The following is a 20056-nucleotide window of genomic DNA, read 5'->3' as shown; positions in this document are numbered from 1 at the left end:
GTAAAAATGTCAGTGTGGTGTAACCATTAAAACTTGGTATGAAAAACTTGTTCAAAAAGGATGAAATTCTCTTTAAAACACATTATCAAATAGTTTGGCATATTCCTACATGTGTGTTGTTTAACAACGAATAAATTATATGGAACATCATTGTTCTGAATATTATAACGAATTTGGGGAATTGTGTCTGTCAAGTCAACTTCCTAAATTGTCAAGGCGGTGTAACCGACATTCAAAGAGCCATTTTGTTCATTTGTGTAAGAAGACCATGTGGCAGGAAATTATATCACAAAGAAGGACCCCTGATGAGCCTGACTGCTGCATGCCAAGGTTAGTAGCTCTCTCTTAAATCTTGATAATTTGACATTTTTAGGGTATGGTCAGGTGTGCTTTGAGTTACATGTCAAATGGTATGACCTTAGGAAATCATTTATAATTCATAATAACTGTAAAAATAAGTATTATGTGTTTGAAATCTTCACATCAAGGCCATGTGCTTACATAGGTGTCCATTATATTGCCTGTTAAATTTGAATTGAAAAGTCAAATGGTGTAACCGGTTACACCATTTGACTGTTATTACATTCCTTTCGGTTATAGGCTGATTTTGTCAAATATCAGAAGTTTTTTATGCTGATTAAAGATGTAATGTGAACTAACTTACTATGTGGAACTATTTTTAAGTGTTCTTAGAAAAAAAGTAATATATTGAAATTAAGTAACTGTTTTTATAATTACACTTGCATACACTCTAGGTGAAAATAGATATTTAATATTTCTCCTTCTGTTGTGGTTACACCACTTGACATTTTCAGGGGTAATCCATCTTCCCTTTCCTAAAAAAATGTTCAAAATCTATTTGAAAATTGCATGAAACCAACAGAAATACAAAATATAAATGTTTGCAAACCTGATGCAAGCTTTTAAAACTATTTATTAAAACATTTTTGATTTGCTCATAATGCAAACTCTTATTTGTCACTGACCCACAAATTAGCATCTACAGTATTAGCATGCTATGATGCAAGACTAATATGGTGACCATGTTAAACAATATACCTTCTTAGCATCAGCATGTTAGCATCACTGAGAGCAGCCTCACTGAGCCACTCGTCGGCATCGATTCTTGTTAACACAATGCGAGCTGCTATACACAGAAATAAAAGGTGACAATGAAACTGATGCTACCTCTCAGGTTTCCAGAAGAAGGGATGACTCAGGCATTCTTCCACTGTTGGTCTCTTTTTTGGTTCCTTGTGGATCATCAACTCGATGAGGTCCTTTGCCACCACATCTTCAACATGGTCCAACGCGTACAAACCTTCATCAATGTTGTACTCACATTTATGAAGCTTGTCGCCGAAAGGATGGTGTCCTCCAGAGAGGATGTAATAAATCAGCATCCCTGCCACCTAAAAATTAACAGATCATTTGAGCAATGATAGGAGTATTCTTCAATTATTCATCAATGCAGTTTTTGTCGCAGTAAAACTGACCTGTACATCAGTGTTTGACTTGTATCGTATGTCAGCTTCGTCTGTTAAAGTCTCCCTGGCCTTCCAGCATCTTGTTCCTGCACTGCCTGTGCAATAAGTTGTTTGGCCCTTGAGTAACCGTCTACTGATGCCAAAATCTGCTAATCTCGCCCTCCCGTTAACATCTACGGGACAAATCACAAAAAGGTATAATAATTATAAATTTGGAATACTGTTGCTGTCATTCTGAATTTCTGATTTAATTTCAATACTCCAATACATTTTGAACTTTTCCTTACCAATCAAAACATTCTGTGGTTTGAGATCACGGTGGACAATTGGAGGATTTTGACAATGAAGCACTTTTAAACTCTCCAGAACCTGATAGACAAGTTTCTCTTTCAGCAGACCACCATCATTGTTTCTGATGCATTCTTCCAGGGTGTATTCACAAAGCTGAAGACCAAGATATCCAAAGTACTCATCCTCTGCAAAGTCAACGTATCGTACAATAGATGGATGATCAAGTTCTGGAAGTCGTAGAAATCCCTCCTCATTCCTCAGCGTTTGATAATTGCTTTTTTTCATTCTCTTGATAGCAACCTCAGTGCCATCATCTCTCAGCCCCAAGAAGACGTCAGTACCATCACTGCCCTCTGCTATGTGGAACTCTTCATCATTCACATACTTCATGCTCCCAATTCTGGTTACTCTGCTTACATCAGTGCTAACCAGCTTCTGTAATTTTTCTCTCCACCTCTTGCTGATTTGTAGCCACGTGTGTGTATCTGATGACACAGTGGTGTTGGAGTGGAGTGGCTGAACATTTGAAGTTGACTCCACAACAGGAACTGATGTTGGATCAGTTGCATCACTCAAATACTTGTCATTTGGGTCTTCTTCCTTGTCTGATATGTCAATATTCTTGTTCTTCTTTGTCTTCTTGTTGGTCTTCTTTTTCCTCGGCCCAGGTGAGGCTGTACAGTCCTCGCATTTCACGTTTGGTTTGCTGAAATAATTGTTCAGTCGTCTGAGAACTTCTTTCAGCTTGTCATTGTTGGTCATTTCTGCAGACATCAGTATGTCCTCAGGCACTGCAGTTATCCCCACTGATGTAAAGATGTCACCCACATGTTCAACTGAAACTAAGTTTGCAAATACACCATATGTGAAGACTCTGATCTCTGAGTGGTGATGGACCTTGACAAAAGGAGCAACTGCTTTGCACAATTTCTTGACAAAGTTCAGATCCCAGCCATCTGTGCCTTTTGTTTTCTGTGTTATCACATACAGTGTTTGCAGAACAGTTTCACACACATCAGGTCTCTCTTTTAAGCGAAGCCTGTCCAGTAGTTTGGGGACTAAAGCTTGTGCTTGTTCATTTGTTATTTCCTCCACAGTACACAGAACTGCATGTAAAGTAATAATAGTGTCATGTACATATTCCTTGCGAATGTTTGGAATGCGTCTGACTGCTCCTTCAATGTAGGTGTTCAGATTTCCAGTGTCCTTCAGCCATTTGATACTTCCCTGGCGGTATTTCTCTCCATCTGGCCCAGGTTCAGTAAAAAGAACTTCATTAATGGTCAGATGGGTCTGAGGATGCTCCAACAGCATGTGACTGTGAAAAGTTTTGAACACTTGTTCAGGTGTTTTACTTTGCACAGCAATTTCCACATCAAGAAAATATCTGATTTCAGAGCATAATTTATCTCCTTTCGATGCGAGCTTGTGAATCAGCCGAGTTATTTTCACATTGTCAGTCACATGTTGATGATGAGTGCCATCTAAGTGTGTCACCAATGCACCAGCAGAGATGAGCACTTTTGCAACGTCATGTCGGTTGTTGATGGCAGCAGTGTGCAGTGGTGTGTATGGATGTAGATCCCATCCATCTGGATAAGCTCTTGCTTCAAGCAGTTCCTCCACAAAATCAAGTGGTGCATCATACATTGAGACATAATGCAGAGGTGTGAAGCCTTGCTCTGAAACATTGTTTGGGTTTGCACCCTGCCGCAAAAGGAAAGTAAAAATATCCCAGTTGTGAGTTACAACAGCAGCAGTCAGTGGGGTTATGTAGTCATTACACGTTGTGCATGGGTAAAGTTCATTTATGTCGTTCTCCTTAAGTAATCTTTTTAGCCTCTTGAGGTTGTTGTCAAATAAACACTGTATTATACGATGTGTTCCTGTTGGGGGTGCTGCCAGTTGGAACTGTGGGTTGATATTCATTTCTTTTCTTCAGTGTAACTGTGAAAAAGAAAAAGTTATAATATTACTGTTATATGAGGTATGAATCATATCATTTTCACATTAAATCTTATTTAAAATAATTTTATTAAGGTGAGGTACAAATCCATCACAAGCCATTCCCTGTAACGACATATAAGTACCAGAAGTAATGCAAAATAATTTCTACAACTTGAAAAGTCATCCAGCTACTACACTTGTCCTAACTTTTGTTAAGATTTATTCATTTAAATTTCACCTGACCACTGTGACAAATCACTATGCCCTCATGACCACCTGCCCAGAGATTCCTGTGCACTCTATCCACTTGTCTGATTTATGCACACTGATTTGAGTCTAAGACACTGTGATACAATTGTCATGCACCAATACACTGTATTATTAAAAGAGCTGTACATATCCTATTGATAAACGAGATAGGTTGCAAGCATTAGTCCTATTTATGGGGGGTTAATACATTGGAGAGAAAAGCCAGGGTATGAGAAAGAGCACAGCTGCTTTCCAATGGACAGGCAAAGTTCAAGAGATAACACTTGTTTCGCACAGAAGCATCGAGGTGAGATTTAGAGAGTCAGCCAGTTTCAAACAGAGAAAGTCCTTGATCAAGCTTTACTTAATGATACAATTCTAAATAAATGGTAAAAAGTAAGTTGTAGTTTGTCTTATCTCAAATGAACAAATACGTAGTGCAACACCTTTCCCTCACTGAACTTTAGAATTTAAACTTCCTCCTTCAGGTCTGCAACAGGAGTTAAACTTTGAATAAGCAGAGCTGTGGACTTTTCATTAATAGACTTTGGTGGTCGCAGGTACAAGGTGAAATATTGTGTTTTCATGTAAACTTTCATTCTGATAACTTCAAATAACCACAAGAGTGAAAACTAAAGGCGAGTAGGTCAACATGACTGTGTTTGTTTAAGGTGAGCACACTGATTATTGGTCGTGAATAACCGTCTGTTATTTTGACCTCAATCTTTTCCACATTTTTCAATGTATTCACTCCATTAAAACACAAAAATATTCGTCTCAATTGGGAATTCACTGTCTATTTTACTCATCGATAACATTCATAATTACAAAGATAATCGATGTTTGTCTGCCATTTTTTCCATTCAAGCAGAGGATGATGAATGTTAAATAAATCCCACATTCAACCTCGACTTCAACTCGCCCTTGTTTCCACAATCCTGGCTCAAGCAGACAAATAACAATTCAAACTCTATACGCTGCTTTTCCACACAATTCAAGCAACACTGCAGTTTGGCCCACAGCTTGTATTCGATTTTTTAATTTCACATCTGGAAGATCTTCTGAACTCCCCTTCTATGATTTACAGTACAATTTGAAGGTGAATGTTAAGAGAATTGTAGGAAAATGAACTTACAAAGTTTAAGTAGTGTGTACCGTAGTATGAATTATGTTGATCAAAACTTAACAAGCTGTGCTTTATCTGTGTTTCTTCCAGCTTTTCGTTCTGTCCCGAGAAAGGAAAAGACCCGTTAGATGATGGGTTGGGCTTTTACAGGAAGTGGGAGGACTTTCCCCTTGTACTTCTTTTTTAACCCTTTGTTAGGTCAAAAATGACCTGGTGACGTTGTTTTCGTACAATATCTTCTATCTTCTCTATATCTGACCCACTAATGGAAGAGTGTAGGGTCCAATCACCTTTCTTTAGAGCAAAGCTGGTCTAGTAGTGGGGACTAAAGCTTGTACTTGTTCATTTAGTATTTCCTCCACAGTACACAGAACTGTGAAGTAATAATAGTATCCTTTATGTTCCTTGTGAATCTTTCGAAAGCGACTGATTGCTTCAGTGTAGGTGTTCAGATTTCCAGTGTCCTTCAGCCATTTGATACTTCCATGTCGGTATTTTTCTTCATCTGACCCAGTTACAGTAAAAAGAACTTCAGTCATGGTCAGATGTATCTGAGGATCCTCCAACAGCATGTGACTGTCAGAAGTTTTGAACACTTGTTCAGGTGTTTTACTTTGCACAGCAATACCCACATCCAGCAAATATCTGATTTCAGAGCATAATTTATCTCCTTTCGATGCAAAGTTGTGAATCATCTGACTTATTTTTTAATTGTGAGTCACATATTGAGGATGAGTGACAAGTAACTCGGTCACTGTTGCACCAGCAGAGATAAGCACATTCACAACATCCTCTCTGTCATTGATGGCAGCAGCTTGCAGTGGTGAGTATACCTGTAGATCACATCCATCTGGATTAGCTCTTGTTTCAAGCAGTTTCTCCACAAAATCAAGTGGTGCTTTAAAAAGTGACACATAATGCAGAGGTGTGAAGTTTTTCTGTGAAATATTGTTTGGGTTTGCACCCTACTGCAAAAGGAAAGTAAAAATATCCCTGTGATGAGTTAGTTCATTAAGTTTCAGTTTTGGCCAGTCAAGGAAAAAAGATGATCAGCTCACTCCTCCAAATCCAGACTTGTTCAATTTACTGCAGTTTAAACACAATGTCACTGTTTAACAAATGAAGAGAGAAAGATTATAAAAGAAAAAAAATCCTAACCACTCCTTACAGTCTAAAGACCAAGTTTATTATCAATGTCTTTTGGCTTGTTTTCTCTCATACAACACAATACAAAGACCATTTAAGAAAAATATCAGTGTAATATTTGTACTCTCTATATGACCACACATAAATCATCTGTCTGCAAAAACTCTTTTAACATTTGGTTAAAATAAAGAACTCAACTGTCCTTTGTGAGGAAAGTAAAATAATTCCCACATCACATTGTGATATTTCAGTGTTTATAAATGATGATACTGTATAACTCACTGGTGCTTTTAGATAAAGCGCAGTCATCCATCATTTTGACTAATTTTGATGGAAACTGCAACACCTCAAATAATTATTATGAGTTGTTAAAAACTGTCTAGTACTGCTGTTCTCAAACTGTGGTAGTATGTGAGCTCCCTCTAGTGGTATGCACAGGACTCCAAGGAACATTTATAGAAAATAAAATACATCAGAAACTTTCAGGAACATATCATTCATATCAAAAAACTACAGAATTAAAGAAAGATACAGAAAATAACTAAACTGAAGTGTAACTGTAACATTTTTGTTTGAGCGATGAAATCCATGATTACAGTAAATACCAAGCAACAACCTCAAGGGCTGAGAAATGAAGCCAATGCTATATTAAATTATATTGAGGCCTAAAGTTGCTCATAATTAGAGGATGGCACTTTATTTCATATATCAGTCATCTAATATGCATTTCTTTGTGATAAATTGGACTGAAAGACCGAAGAGGAGGGAAATGGGCCGGTGTTTTGTGATTGAGGAGCGAGTCTGTTTCTGGAGGAGACAGCCGGAGCCAGGAGCTTTAGGAGGAAAACACCGGGAGCTGAGGAGAGTACAGAGGTTGTTTTTAAAAGTTTTGGGCTTAAAAACTGGATTTATCTTCACTCTCCACTGCCATAACGAGCCATAGAGGTGCCAAAATCCAACGTAATATACTATAACTTTCTTTGACTGCTGATTAGAGGAGAAATGTAGCGTTAACATTGCTTCCTCGCCCTGCACATTTTTCCAATGAATGAACCAGTTCTGCATCAGCATTTCAACAGTTTGCCACCTTGGCCCTGTTGCCAGTCATACTCAAGTATTTTATTTTTATTTTATTTATTGGTTTATTTTAACAGGGATAGTGTACATTAATTAAACAGTCCTGTAAATGCTCCAGAGTTAGCAAGAAGGCTATTCAACTCTGCTGTAATCAAGTTTATCTTAGAATATATGAGTAGGAGGTGGACATTACTTCTCTGTCCAGACAGTTTAACACCCGTTCACACCTAGGCCCACCTGGCCCTAACGACCCACAAGTGGTCCTAACGACTCTGAAACTCGGAGTTCACATATGTCCTTAAGGACTCTGTAAGAACACACTCACACAGAGTTTAAAAGCCTGCAAACTCCCCTCCACTTTGAAGAACTGAAGAAGCCTCTTGGCTTCTAACTGAACCTTAAAGGAAGATTTTCACATTTTTAATACTGTTATCAACATGGGAGTGAACAGATATGCTTGCTTTATGCAAATGTGTGTTAATAAGTATTGCAACAATCCAACACAACAACAATGTCCAGAATATTCTCCAGAATAACCTCAAAGGTACACTCTAAAAAAAACCCAAAAAAAACGGTAAAAGCAATGGAAGCAAAGTTTCCAACTAATACTGTAAAATTACAGTAAATAGCCATATCAGAGAACTACATACAACTGTATAAATACAGGAGTAGATTTTACAGTCAAAATTAATTCAAATAGTATATTATAAATGACCAATTATTGCCTGTTATGTGCAATAAGAGTAATTTTAAGGCTTTTTTCTCAGTGTAATGAATGTGTATTGGGAGCTGGACTCAACAATTGTGAAGCACAGGAGCAGCTTATGAAGACAATCAACAATATTTGGACTTAAATCATGGCCATTAAACTCTACAACTATTTCTTGCAAACGAAACAAATGTAAAAAATCATGTTAGGATACATTCAATGTGGGCAATACATACTGTGCATGAGAAACTGTTGTCAGATCATTTCAAACTGTCTGTTCACTTGCTAGGCAGCTGAGGCCTCCTTAAATACCTCCGATTGTCCATCTATGGAGAAAACAGGCATTTGTTTAGACAATCCATGTAAACCTTTTGGTATTTGCAGACAAACATTCATTTCTACTTTGAGTTGCTTTTTCCTTATCAGACATTACCAGAGTAGGAATCCTTAAGTTCAATACCTTTTTAAAAGACTTGTAATCAGCAACACATCTTTAACTTACTTAACAGTTGTAGTTTGCAATTAAAGCTATAGAGCACAACCATACAACAGAAATCAGATAAGCTGGGAAGAAACAAAGCTCAAATGAATAAATAAAACCAAAGGCAAGGATTGAACTGAGGAAGAAGTGATATATGGAGAGAGAAATTTCCAAATAGTCAAATTCACATGTGGAGTAATAAGGATTGCTCCAGGCGTTGTTGTGTAGACTTCTGGCTTGTATCCAATTCATTTGATAAGGGCAGTATCACGGTTGAAGTTTTATCTACAACCTTAACAGAGCACAAGGCAATAACAATTAATATTAGTCTTTTTCCTGATAAATCTGGATTAAAAAAAATATCTTATTGGAAAATGAATAGCTCCCTCTTAAATCCCAATTGTGTAAAAGTAGAGCTAGAAAGGCTTATTTAACATTACTGGAATAAAGCTCAAAAAGAAGGAATTTTTGTATCAAACTGGGAATTCCTTTAATTTGTTTTAATGCAATCTGCTGTGCTCTGCATGTGTGTTAGTCAGACACACGACAGAGAAAGAGACTGACTCGAGTGAATAAACAGCAATAGCAACAACAGACCCGGTGAATGAGAGAAAATGTTTAAATTTAAAAAAAAATTTAAATAAAAGAAAATAATCACGTGACGAATTATGGTATCATTATTTTAAGCCAATTATTGAATTTACAGAACAATTACTATATTGTGATATATACCGTTACCGTGATATAACATTTCTTATACGGTGATCGAAGATTTTGGCCATATCAACCACCCCGCAGTCTAACTGTGGAAAATTCACTTGATTGGACATCATTTATAAGGCTCACACCTGTCTAGATGAGGTCTCACAGCTGACAATGCATATCAGAGCAAAGAACAAGCCATGAGGGGGAAGGAACTGCCTGCAGAGCTCAGAAACAGGATTGTGTCGAGGCACAGATCTGGGGAAGGCTACAAAAAAAATTCTGCTGCACAGAATGTTCCCAAGAGCACACTGGCCTCCATAATTCTTAAATGGAAGAAGTTTGGAACAACCAGGGCTCCTCCTAGATCTGGCCACCAAGCCCAACTGAGTAATCAGGGAAGAAGGGCCTTGGTAAGAGAAGTGACCTGATGGTCACTATGGGAAAAACCTCCACAAGGTTAACCATCACTGCAGAAGATTTTGTTTGTAGCCCTTCCCCAGATCTGTGACTCGATACAATCCTGTCTCTGAGCTCTGCAGGCAGTTCTTCCCACCTCATGGCTTGGTTTTTGCTCTGATATTCATTGTCAGCTTTGAGACCTTACATAGACACGTGTGTGCCTTTCCAAATCATGTCAAATCAACTGAATTTACCTAATCAAGCTTATCCAAAGACATGTCGCAGGGGCAGCAGCTTCAGCAGCTTCAGCAGCAAGCCCCAGACTTCCCTTTCCTCGGCCGCATCGGCTAACTCTGACTGGGGAATCCCCAGGTGCTCCCAGGCCAGAGAAGAGATATAATCCCTCCACCTGATCCTGGGTCTACCATTAGGTCTCCTTCCAGTTGGACGTGCCAGGAACACCTCCCTAGGAAGGCGCCCTGGTGGCATCCTCAACAGATGCCCAAACCACCTCAACTGGTTATGTTTTAGTTTTTAATTTTTGATAAATTTGCAAAATGTTCTAAAATTCTCTTTTCACTTTGTCATTAAGGGGTATGGAGTTTAAATTGATGAGAGTCTCCATTTTCACAGGCATGACATCAATACAAGCAGCTCTCACACAAATATTGGTAAACAGGAGATAAACAATCAGCCTGACTCTGTCCAAAGCTAATAAAAGCTCACAAATTAACAACAACAAAAAATTCTTTACTCACAAAATGTGATTAATCTATACAGTCATCATATCTTGCTGCATCTCTGGTAGTTATGACAGCCAGTGCATCTCCGCTGAGACAGGTAGGAAGTATGTTCATCTGCACAGGCTTTAATTGAAAGCTCCAATCTAATTTTACAAAAATTGGAAAAACGTCATTTGTTCCTACTGTCTCCACAGAAACACACAGAAATCGTGAGCTGAAGGTGAGCTAGAAAAGGCTTTTAACTTATGAAATGTTTTAGTAAAATAACACAAAAAAAAACACAAATCGGCCCTTTTAACAGGTTAGTTTCTGATTTCAATGGTTCAGTATTTAAAGTTCAACAGGAAACACAAAAATAAATGATATCCGCAATTCTGCTTTTTTAAAAATAGATTAAACAATTAGTCAACCAAACTTAATATGATTACCAGAAAACCCACATAATTTAGCAGCAACAACTTGTACAGAGCAAATAGACCCAGAGATTAACACTCAAACATTATTTAAACACAAACAAACTAGGGACGTCAGTGCGTTTCTGCTCAGGCCAGAGCGCACATCCATGAGGCTGGAAAGGAGCCATAATCCCACGCGATTTCTGGTGTCATCCTTTAGAGGCGTCACCTGGGAAAACACTCTCTCAATGTGGGCATTTGATATCAGCAGAGTGAGCAATGACACCCAGTGCTAAATCTTTGAAACTCTGGTTTCCTCCAGCATCTTGAAATGCCTCAACTTCCAGCAAAAAGATTTCACGCTCGGCACACAGCGGGACTTGTGTTTTTTTGTGGCGCCATGTTCTTTCGGATCGTTAAGGTGAGCTCTTGTTTCTTTGTTACAATAATTGCAACTGGACGGAAAACCGCCCAATCTGGCAAGACTGGGAACTGTTGTTCACTGTTTAGTTATCAGAGTGGTGAGGAGGACTGAGAGCCAGCCAAACGTATGCTGAGTTTAGGACACTGTGGTCGAATTTTAGCCAGTGAGAAACAGGAAAGTGTAGCAACCATTTCCATGAAAAAAATTAGATGAAATTTAAACAAATGTTCACTGATTCCTCTCCTGGCATCCTCGTTCAGTCAGTCACTCGCTCTTTTGCCTTGAATACAGTGTTATGTTGAACAAGGAGATGAGAACTGTGAATTACACGATTCACCGCTAAACGATGTTGTACCGGAAGCATGACTGAACGAACAAACAAACTAACGATATTAACGATTCTTCCTGCCGAACTTACCGACAGGAACTGAATCTACATCGAATGATGAAATCCACCTCTACAAGACACCATAGAATCAAACAATCCAAGACAAAGGGGGTTGTGCACGTATTTTCCAGCAGCAAGTCCAGATTTATAAACAAAAAAGGAAACTGATACATCTCCTCAAATCTGAAGATTTTCACCAGTAATGGTGGGGAAAACATCACGCATGATCCCACTGTACTTCACAGAAAAATCTTTAAAAATAATCTACTACTTTCTGGAAAATATTTGTTTTTTACAGTAGTTTTCAGTGAATTACTTTTATGTATGATGCATGTATGTTTTATGTATGATACCATTAATGACCCTTTTCAAAAAAACACTTTAGACATATGATTAGTTACCCGCAATTTTAAGGAAAACACTTTGAATGACTGCTGATTTCTGTAATGTACATTGAAAAGGAAAAAAAACATGTTAAATTGCCTTTAAAAATATAATGATAATGTAATCTTATATTACGGTTAATTATTTGTAATTTTAAGGGTAAATCTTTAAACTACTGCTAATATCTGTTAATCTACAGTTATTGTTTTATTGAAAATGTAGATGAACCTGTAAAAAAACATTTTATACAAAATTACAGTGGAATGTGTACTAATACAATACCATATAAATGGTACAAATTAAAATGACTCCTAATATATCCAAATCTACAGACATTTTATTGTTTAAAAAAAGCAAAAATCTGTAAGAATACAGAAGCCTTTTTGTAAAATGACATGAAGTGCACTTTTTGTAAAATATTAATTTAAATTGTCTTTATACAGTAATGTACAGTAAATTACTTTTGTGTCTGTACATATACTACTCTAAAAACACATGAAATCACCTTAACCATGCATACTTAAGGACCTGCAATTTTATGGAAACACTAAAGATTTCTGAAATTTAACGTACATTTCTTCATTATCATTATTAGGAAAGGACATTTTATGTAAAATTACATTTGAATATGAAAGAAATATGTTAAATTACCTTTTAAAAAACATAGTAGTAATGTTATATCATATTATGGTGAATTACTTAATTAATTCTAAAGGTAAATCTTTAAATCACTGCTAGTATCTGTTAATTTACAGTTATTACATTGTCTTGAAAATGGTAATAAACCTGTAAAAAAAAATACACAAACTTATATGTAAAATTACAGTTAAAGATGTAGAAATACAATAAATAGTCGCTAAAAAATCATAATATTAATGTACTCTCAAATCATGGTTAATTAACTGTAATTTTAAATGAAAACCTAAAATTACTGAAAATCTCCTGTAAAATTAACAAAAAGAATTTAATCGGAATGCAAACTGTAGCCACCCATTTAGCTATCGCTGTTGAAAGTTTGTCTCATGTAGTTATCCAGGCGTCTCCACTGCAAACTATACAGCGTGTTCTGTGAGGGGGAGGAGGGCTCTCTGCAGCAGCTATGTGCTCGGCCAGCAAGTGATATTTGATACTCAACGTACTCCGTTGGTAACTCAGTTCACATCCACAGTGACTGCAGATAACTTGGTTCTTGTCAAGAAAACCATCTGGCAGGGGTTTGGAGTGGAATTGTCATTCAAACAACCCTTTTTATATCCATTTCTGCTCAAAGAGGTTTGTTTCTGCTGCCATCCCCAACGTAAGCTTACAACACTGAAATCTAGTGTCTGCATCTCCATCTTTTTTTAACATGACATAAGGAAACATATCTTCCAATCATATTTTCATACATTAATTGCTGAACTCTTACATGGTGTATTTTGAGACATTCAGCATTCAACATTAAGCGTGTGTAAAACAAACTCAAGAAATAATCAGGATTTTGGAAAGCTCTTATATTTATTCAAGTTGTAAAAATACATATATTCAGATAAATGGCAGTACATGTGAGAGAATATGGCAGAACGGGTAATGAGACAGGATAATCAAGAAAGGAAAATAATTCACATAATGTAGTTAAATGACAAAATACACAAAATTGTAAAATTATGAAAAACTTAACTATTCAGGGTCTTTTCAGGTAATACTGATGCACCAAGCAATGAAAAGAAATCAGCAACCCACATGGTTGGCTGGTCCAAATCTAACACAACATTATGGTTTTTGTTCATAAGTCATGACTTGTATAATTTGTAAGATACAAATAAAATAACCAGATAAATGTAGCAAAATAAAAGAAGAAGAGTTCCTGATTATGATAGCAGCCTTTTGAAAATAGTTATTATGTACAACACATGCAAAACTTTACAGGCTTATTTCACAGGAAACATTTTGACATGTCACAGTAAGTAAAAGCACAGGAGTGAATAATAAAATGAATCATGACTGAATTCCATTTAGCTGCTTCAGTTTCAGGGTCCTGGTATTGTTCATGCTGGTTCACTGTCAGGTCTTATTGGGACACTTCAATAGAAAAGAGACACTATTAATGTTATTCGTAACAATTCCTTTTAGCTTTCATGAAATCAGGTGTGAAAAGGCTTCTTTCTATTTTTCTTTTTTCTGAAGCCTTGCTATGGGGCTTGGACGGGACACTACAACTAGCATTGTTCAGCATTGTTTCTCTCTGAAACATTTCCTTCAGAGGGACCTCTGAATTCCAACCTTGGCTCTTGGCAAACTTGTAAACACATCCGAAGAGATCAGGAAACAGCTCCATCACTTTAACTTTGTCTGCATCATCGGCACTGCAAAGGAAAAGGAACCTTTCATTTCAAAGTATTGAAAACTAGCATATATGGGTGAATGACACCAATAACCAAAGCATTACATCGTGTGCTAGTAGACTTAATGACTCCTGCATTGTGTTTTGACTTTCATTTGTCATGCATCTTCTTTTATTGAACTGTTAATATTAAGTTTCAACATGGCTGCTGCTTGGTTCAAGGGTGTGCGACGTCGGATTTGTTTGGACTGAAAGGATACCGTTAATAAATTATTTAATAAATGCCGCAAGCATTGTCCACCAGAGCCACCACAGTCACGTGCACCCCAGAGCCAATCACTGCGGAGCCCGACTCCACGACATACCTTAAGAAACAAGCAGATTTATACCTGCAGCAGCGCGAGCTGGACCGGGATTTTGCCGGCGGTTGGTCTCGTTCTGTGCATCTAAACTGACTGTTGTGGATTAATGAGACTAAACAAGTCCGGACCGAGTCTGTTCGGGTCTGAGGAGATTCGGATCCGCAAGGACTACAAACTGGAATCGGAATCTTTGGATGTTTGTTTTTAGCTAGCTGCTAGCTGCTAGGCCACCCACACGGCCCACCTCCTGAGTCGACGGACCGGACGCACCGACACGTCCAAAGCCGGACTTAGGGTAAATAATGTCCGCCACGCTTTTTCTGGAACATTGCCGTCACGTTTGCTTTGTGTCTGGTGCAGGAAGAAACGGTAAAAACAGGCTTTTGTCATGAAAGTGTACAAGCAGCAAGTTTTGTTGCTGAGGAACAGTGAAAGTCGGGTGAGGGATGCCGGCTGTGATACAGAAAGTGACAGAGATGGCGAGTTTTGAGAGTTGAGAGATTTGTGACATATAGAGTGTTTGGAGTGTATAGTTAGTGTGTAATGTAATGTTTAGTGTAGTGTGTTTAGTGTGTAGTGGAGTCATTTTTTTTGGGTTGTGAGTCAAAATAATGAGGAGACTGCTGAATGTGGAGCAGGCAGTGCAGCTCTTCATTGAGCTGAGGAGCCTGAGGAATTGCCTGCATTTAAATGTCAATAGTTACATATAACTTTGTAAATTTCAAAAACTTATGCACAAATTTAGCAAACAACAATTTATATTTGCATTAAAACTAATGCAACTGGTTCATTAAACATATTTGTGGTTTTCACATAAAACATTTTCCTACTCTGATTTTATGTTATTTTGTGATTTTAGGTCCATAGTGTTAATATAATATGTCAAAATGAAAAAATAACTGTACAGTCACACATGTGAGGTTGTGCTGAAAATAATGACACCAAACAAGGCAAGGTGAATAGTTAATAGGGTGAAATGTAGTGGTATAATCAAAAGTAGTCAAAAACAGCCAATTATATCCCTGATGTCCACTTTCAAACACTCCTCAAAGATGAGGTCTGCATGACAGATAACATGCTCAGTTTCTGGTGGTTGGCTTTAATAGCTGATTATGAAATACATTTTAAACATATTTCAATTAATAATTAGAACAAGCAACTAAACAGGTTTTGTTTAACTAACACAGAGCGTTGAAGACACAATGTGAAAAGGGATGCTGCAGTGATGCACCACATGAGAAGAATTATGTGTTTTTTGACCTCTTTAAGATTTACATGTCTTAAAGATGTACTTTTAGCTGAGTTTCACTCACTAGTGCTCATGAAGGTTTCGGATGAAGCGCAGTAATCCCAGTATGTGGTCAGGGTAGGGCTTCTTCCATCCATCCATTTTCTGGACCAACCCTGGTGGAAACTGTAACACCAAATAAAATTAGTGATGGGGAGGAGTATAAAAGTTGAAGTCGTTATGTTGCAGTCACCTTCTTTTTCCACTGTCTGAAGGATCCATCCCTGGCGTATTGTTCTATTGAACGAATCAGTTCCGGGTCAGCATGTCGGCAGTTTGACGCCTCCTCTCTGTTGCCAGTCCTTCTCAAGTATTCAACTCTGCTGACAAAAGAGTTTATCTTAGAATATATGAATTACAAAATAAACAAAAATATCATGTAACCTAAAGGTTCTGTTCTAATGTTAAGTAACCTGAAAAACTCAAGATCTCACTGACATTTGTAACAAAGCTAATAATTAATATACAGCCCTGCAACATAGCCTTACTCAACAGTATGTCATTCCATTTGTCAAGATAATGACACAATGATCTATCATTGTTGTTTATTTAATATTACACATAATATATGATATATATGATAATAATTATAATATATATGATATAAAAATGTGTAATTAGAGTAGAAAGCAACTACACCAGCAGTACAGTTTTCTTGTGTCACTAATTGGCCTCAAAGAAAGTCTAATAAGGTCCAAACAAGATCATAATTAGCAACATATTACTCTGTAATAAAGTGAAACTACATTAAATAACGCCCAATAAATGCACCATCCTCTGAGTACTGTTCTCTGTCTGATCATTATTAATATGGCACTACATCATCAATTACAGCCTGTGTTGTCTAATTGAGCCATTGTAGGTCTGTGGTGGAAGCATTAAGTGTGGTGTCTTCAGTATGACTTGGTAGTGAGGGGGTGTCTAATCAATATGTTATGGATTTGATATGGTATTGTATTTGATTTCTTATTGCATGAACTTGTATGCAATAGTATAGTTCCTATTTGTTTTCTAATTACAATATGCAGTTATTAAGCATAGTAGTCTAAGTATATACATTTTAGGTCTAATAATACATTTGCAATTCGTAATTATAACCTGATTTCGGTGTTTAGTTCATAGGGTAGAAATTTATTATACTTATTTTCTATTTTTTGTCTAATTTGTTATAAAATTCGTCTTGTCACATCTTATTAGTTAGGAAGGCTATAACTGTTTTTGTTTACTGTCTGATAAATACCATATTATTCAAAAATTTTTCTAATTTGACAAAAAGTATGACTTGGTACATCTTGTTAGTGTGCTCTAACATAAAGTGCACATATTTCCTTCCTACCTTTCAGTGGTCCAGAAGAAGGGATGACTCAAGCATTCTTCCACTGTCGGTCTGCTCTCTGGTTCTTTACTGATCATCCACTCGATGAGGTCCTTTGGCACCACATCTTTAACATGGTCCAACATGTACAAACCTTCATCAATGTTGTACTCACATTTATGAGGTTTGTCGCCAAAAGGATGGTGTCCTCCAGAGAGGATGTAATAAATCAGCATTCCTGCCACCTTGAGAATTAAGAGAACAGTTTTGTAATATATGAAGTATTTTCTCCAAGTCATCACTTGAGTTTACATAGCAGTAAAGCTGACCTGTATATCAGTGCTCCGCTTGTATCTTATGTCAGTTTCTCCTGTTAAAGTCTCCCTGGCCATCCAGCTTTTAGTTCCTGTTCTGCCTGTGCGACAAGTTGTTTGTCCTGTGGATAACTGTCTACTGATGCCAAAATCTGCTAATCTTGCCCTCCCGGTAACATCTGCAGGACAAATCAAAGAAGGCAAACTCATTAGAATTATGTTTCACACTTGTAAATTTAAATATTGTTGTTATTTTTTATATTTTAAACTTTTCTTACCAATCAAAACATTCTGTGGTTTGAGATCACGATGTAAAATTGGTGGATCATGTGAATGAAGCACTTTTAAACTTTTCAGAACCTGTTTGACAAGTTTCTCTTTCAGCAGACCACCATCATTGTTTCTGATGCATTCTTCCAGGGTGTATTCACAAAGCTGAAGACCAAGATATCCAAAGTTCTCATCCTCTGCAAAGTCAACGTATCGTACAATGAATGGATGATCAAGTTCTGGAAGTCGTAGAAATCCCTCCTCAGTCTTCAGCTCCTGGTAGTTGCTTTTAGTCATTCTCTTAATAGCAACCTCAGTGCCATCATCTCTCAGCCCCAAGAAGACGTCAGTACCATCGCTGCCCTTTGCTATACGGAACTCTTCATCATTCACATAAATCATGCTCCCAATTCTGGTAACTCTGCTTCCAACAGTGCTAACCAGCTTCTCTAATTTTTTTCTCCACCTCTTGCTGATTGGTCGCAATTCATGTGACATCAAAGTTTTGTGGTGTAAGGGCATGAAAACTGAAGTTGACTCCGCAATTGAAAATGGTGTCAGATCAGGTGTAGCAGCGGAGACTTCATAATTTTGGTCTTCTTGTTGCTTTTCTATATTTTTCCTTGGCCCGGGTGAGGCTGAACAGTCATCACTCTCCAAGTTTGGTTTGCTGAAATAATTGTTCAGTTGTCTGAGAACTTCTTTCAGATTGTCATTGTTGGTCATTTCTGCAGACATCAGTATGTCCTCAGGCACTGCAGTTATCCCCACTGATGTAAAGATGTCACCCACATGTTCAACTGAAAGTAAGTTTGCAATGACACCATATGTGAAGACTCTGATCTCTGAGGGGAGATGGACCTTTACAAAAGGAGCAACTGTTTTGCACAATTTCATGACAAATTCCAGATTCCAGCCATCTGAGCCTTTTGTTTTCTGTGTTATCACATACAGTGTTTGCAGAACAGCTTCACATACATCAGGTTTATCTTTTAAGCAAAGCTGGTCCAGTAGTTTGGGGACTAAAGCTTGTGCTTGTTCATTTGGTATTTCCTCCACAGTACACAGAACTGCATGTAAAGTAATAATAGTGTGATGTACATATTCCTTGTGAATGTTTGGAAAGCGTCTGACTGCTCCTTCAGTGTAGGTGTTCAGATTTCCAGTGTCCTTCAGCCATTTGATACTTCCCTGCCGGTATTTCTCTTCATCTGACCCAGTTACAGTAAAGAGTGTTTCAGTCATGGTCAGATGGGTCTGAGGATCCTCCAACAGCATGTGACTGTCAAAAGTTTTGAACACTTGTTCAGGTGTTTCACTTTGCACAGCAATTGCCACATCCAGGAAATATCTGATTTCAGAGAATAATTCATCTCCTTTCGATGCAAAGTTGTGAATCATCTGACTTATTTTTTCCTTGTGAGTCACATGTTGAGGATGAGTGACAAGAAAGTATGTCACCACTGCACCAGCAGACATGAGCACTTTCACAACATCCTCTCTGTCTTTGATGGCAGCAGCTTGCAGTGGTGTGAATAGATGTAGATTACATCCATCTGGATTACCTCTTGCTTCAAGCAATTTCACTAAAAAAAAAGTGGTGCTTCGGATAGTGACACATAATGCAGAGGTGTCAAGTCTAGCTCTGAATTACTGTCTGGGTCTGCACCCTGCTGGCAAAAGGAAAGTAAAAAATATCCCTGTTGTGAGTTACAACAGCAGCAGTCAGTGTGCTTATGTAGTCTTCACACTCTGTGCATGAGTAATTGTCATTAATGTCGTTCTCTTTCAGTAATTCTTTTAGCTCCTCAAGGTTATTGTCAAATACACACTGTATCATACGATGTGTTTCTGTTGGGGGTGCTGTCAGTTGGAGGTATCCCATGATATTCATTTCTTTTCTTCAGCGTAACTGTGAAAAAGAGAAGGTTATAATATTAATGTTACATTATAAAGGAATACATATACATTTTGAGAAATTCAAATTAAATTATATTTAAAAAACACTATTTATGTGGGGTGCAAATCCATCAGAAGCCATTCCCTGTATCTACATACAAGCATCTGAAGTAATGCAAAATCATTTTTACAACTTGAAAACTCATCCAACTACTACACTTGTCCTAACTACTAGAATAGCTGACAGCATTAACTACGTGTTTGTTACACAGAGTGCCACACCTTTCCCTCACTGACATTTAGAATTTAAACTTCCTCCTTCAGGTCTGCAACA

General features: G+C 37.5%; 2 protein-coding genes across 2 annotated transcripts; both read right to left on the bottom strand.

Annotated features, from left to right (window-relative positions):
• Positions 1–1116: 1116 nt before the first annotated feature.
• On the bottom strand, positions 1117–5221 carry LOC115578158 (uncharacterized). Its single transcript, XM_030411008.1, has 4 exons — positions 5110–5221; positions 1775–3725; positions 1497–1660; positions 1117–1412 (listed from the first exon to the last, which is right to left on the bottom strand). The coding sequence occupies exons 2-4, from the start codon at positions 3705–3707 to the stop codon at positions 1185–1187; spliced, it is 2325 nt and encodes a 774-aa protein (XP_030266868.1). The 5' UTR covers positions 3708–3725; positions 5110–5221; the 3' UTR covers positions 1117–1184.
• A 10727-nt stretch (positions 5222–15948) lies between these two features.
• LOC115578161 (serine/threonine-protein kinase/endoribonuclease IRE1a-like) lies at positions 15949–17631 on the bottom strand. Its single transcript, XM_030411010.1, has 4 exons — positions 17569–17631; positions 17261–17484; positions 16118–16244; positions 15949–16050 (listed from the first exon to the last, which is right to left on the bottom strand). The coding sequence occupies exons 1-4, from the start codon at positions 17629–17631 to the stop codon at positions 15949–15951; spliced, it is 516 nt and encodes a 171-aa protein (XP_030266870.1).
• Between the last annotated feature and the right edge of the window lie 2425 nt (positions 17632–20056).

This window comes from Sparus aurata, unplaced genomic scaffold (assembly GCF_900880675.1).
Source record: "Sparus aurata unplaced genomic scaffold, fSpaAur1.1, whole genome shotgun sequence".
Taxonomy (NCBI): Eukaryota; Metazoa; Chordata; class Actinopteri; order Spariformes; family Sparidae; genus Sparus; species Sparus aurata.
This window is presented reverse-complemented; position numbering and strand designations above follow the sequence as displayed.

Coding starts and splice junctions, on each gene's coding strand:
- LOC115578158 (XM_030411008.1), bottom strand. CDS start 3,707: ATGAATATCAACCCACAGTTCCAACTGGCAGCACCCCCAACAGGAACA. Junction 1,661..1,774: donor ACCACAGAATGTTTTGATTG/GTAAGGAAAAGT, acceptor TTTGTCCCGTAG/ATGTTAACGGGAGGGCGAGA. Junction 1,413..1,496: donor AGTCAAACACTGATGTACAG/GTCAGTTTTACT, acceptor GTTAATTTTTAG/GTGGCAGGGATGCTGATTTA.
- LOC115578161 (XM_030411010.1), bottom strand. CDS start 17,631: ATGGCCAGGGAGACTTTAACAGGAGAAACTGACATAAGATACAAGCGG. Junction 17,485..17,568: donor AGCGGAGCACTGATATACAG/GTCAGCTTTACT, acceptor TTAATTCTCAAG/GTGGCAGGAATGCTGATTTA. Junction 16,245..17,260: donor TTCTTCTGGACCACTGAAAG/GTAGGAAGGAAA, acceptor TTTTGTCAGCAG/AGTTGAATACTTGAGAAGGA.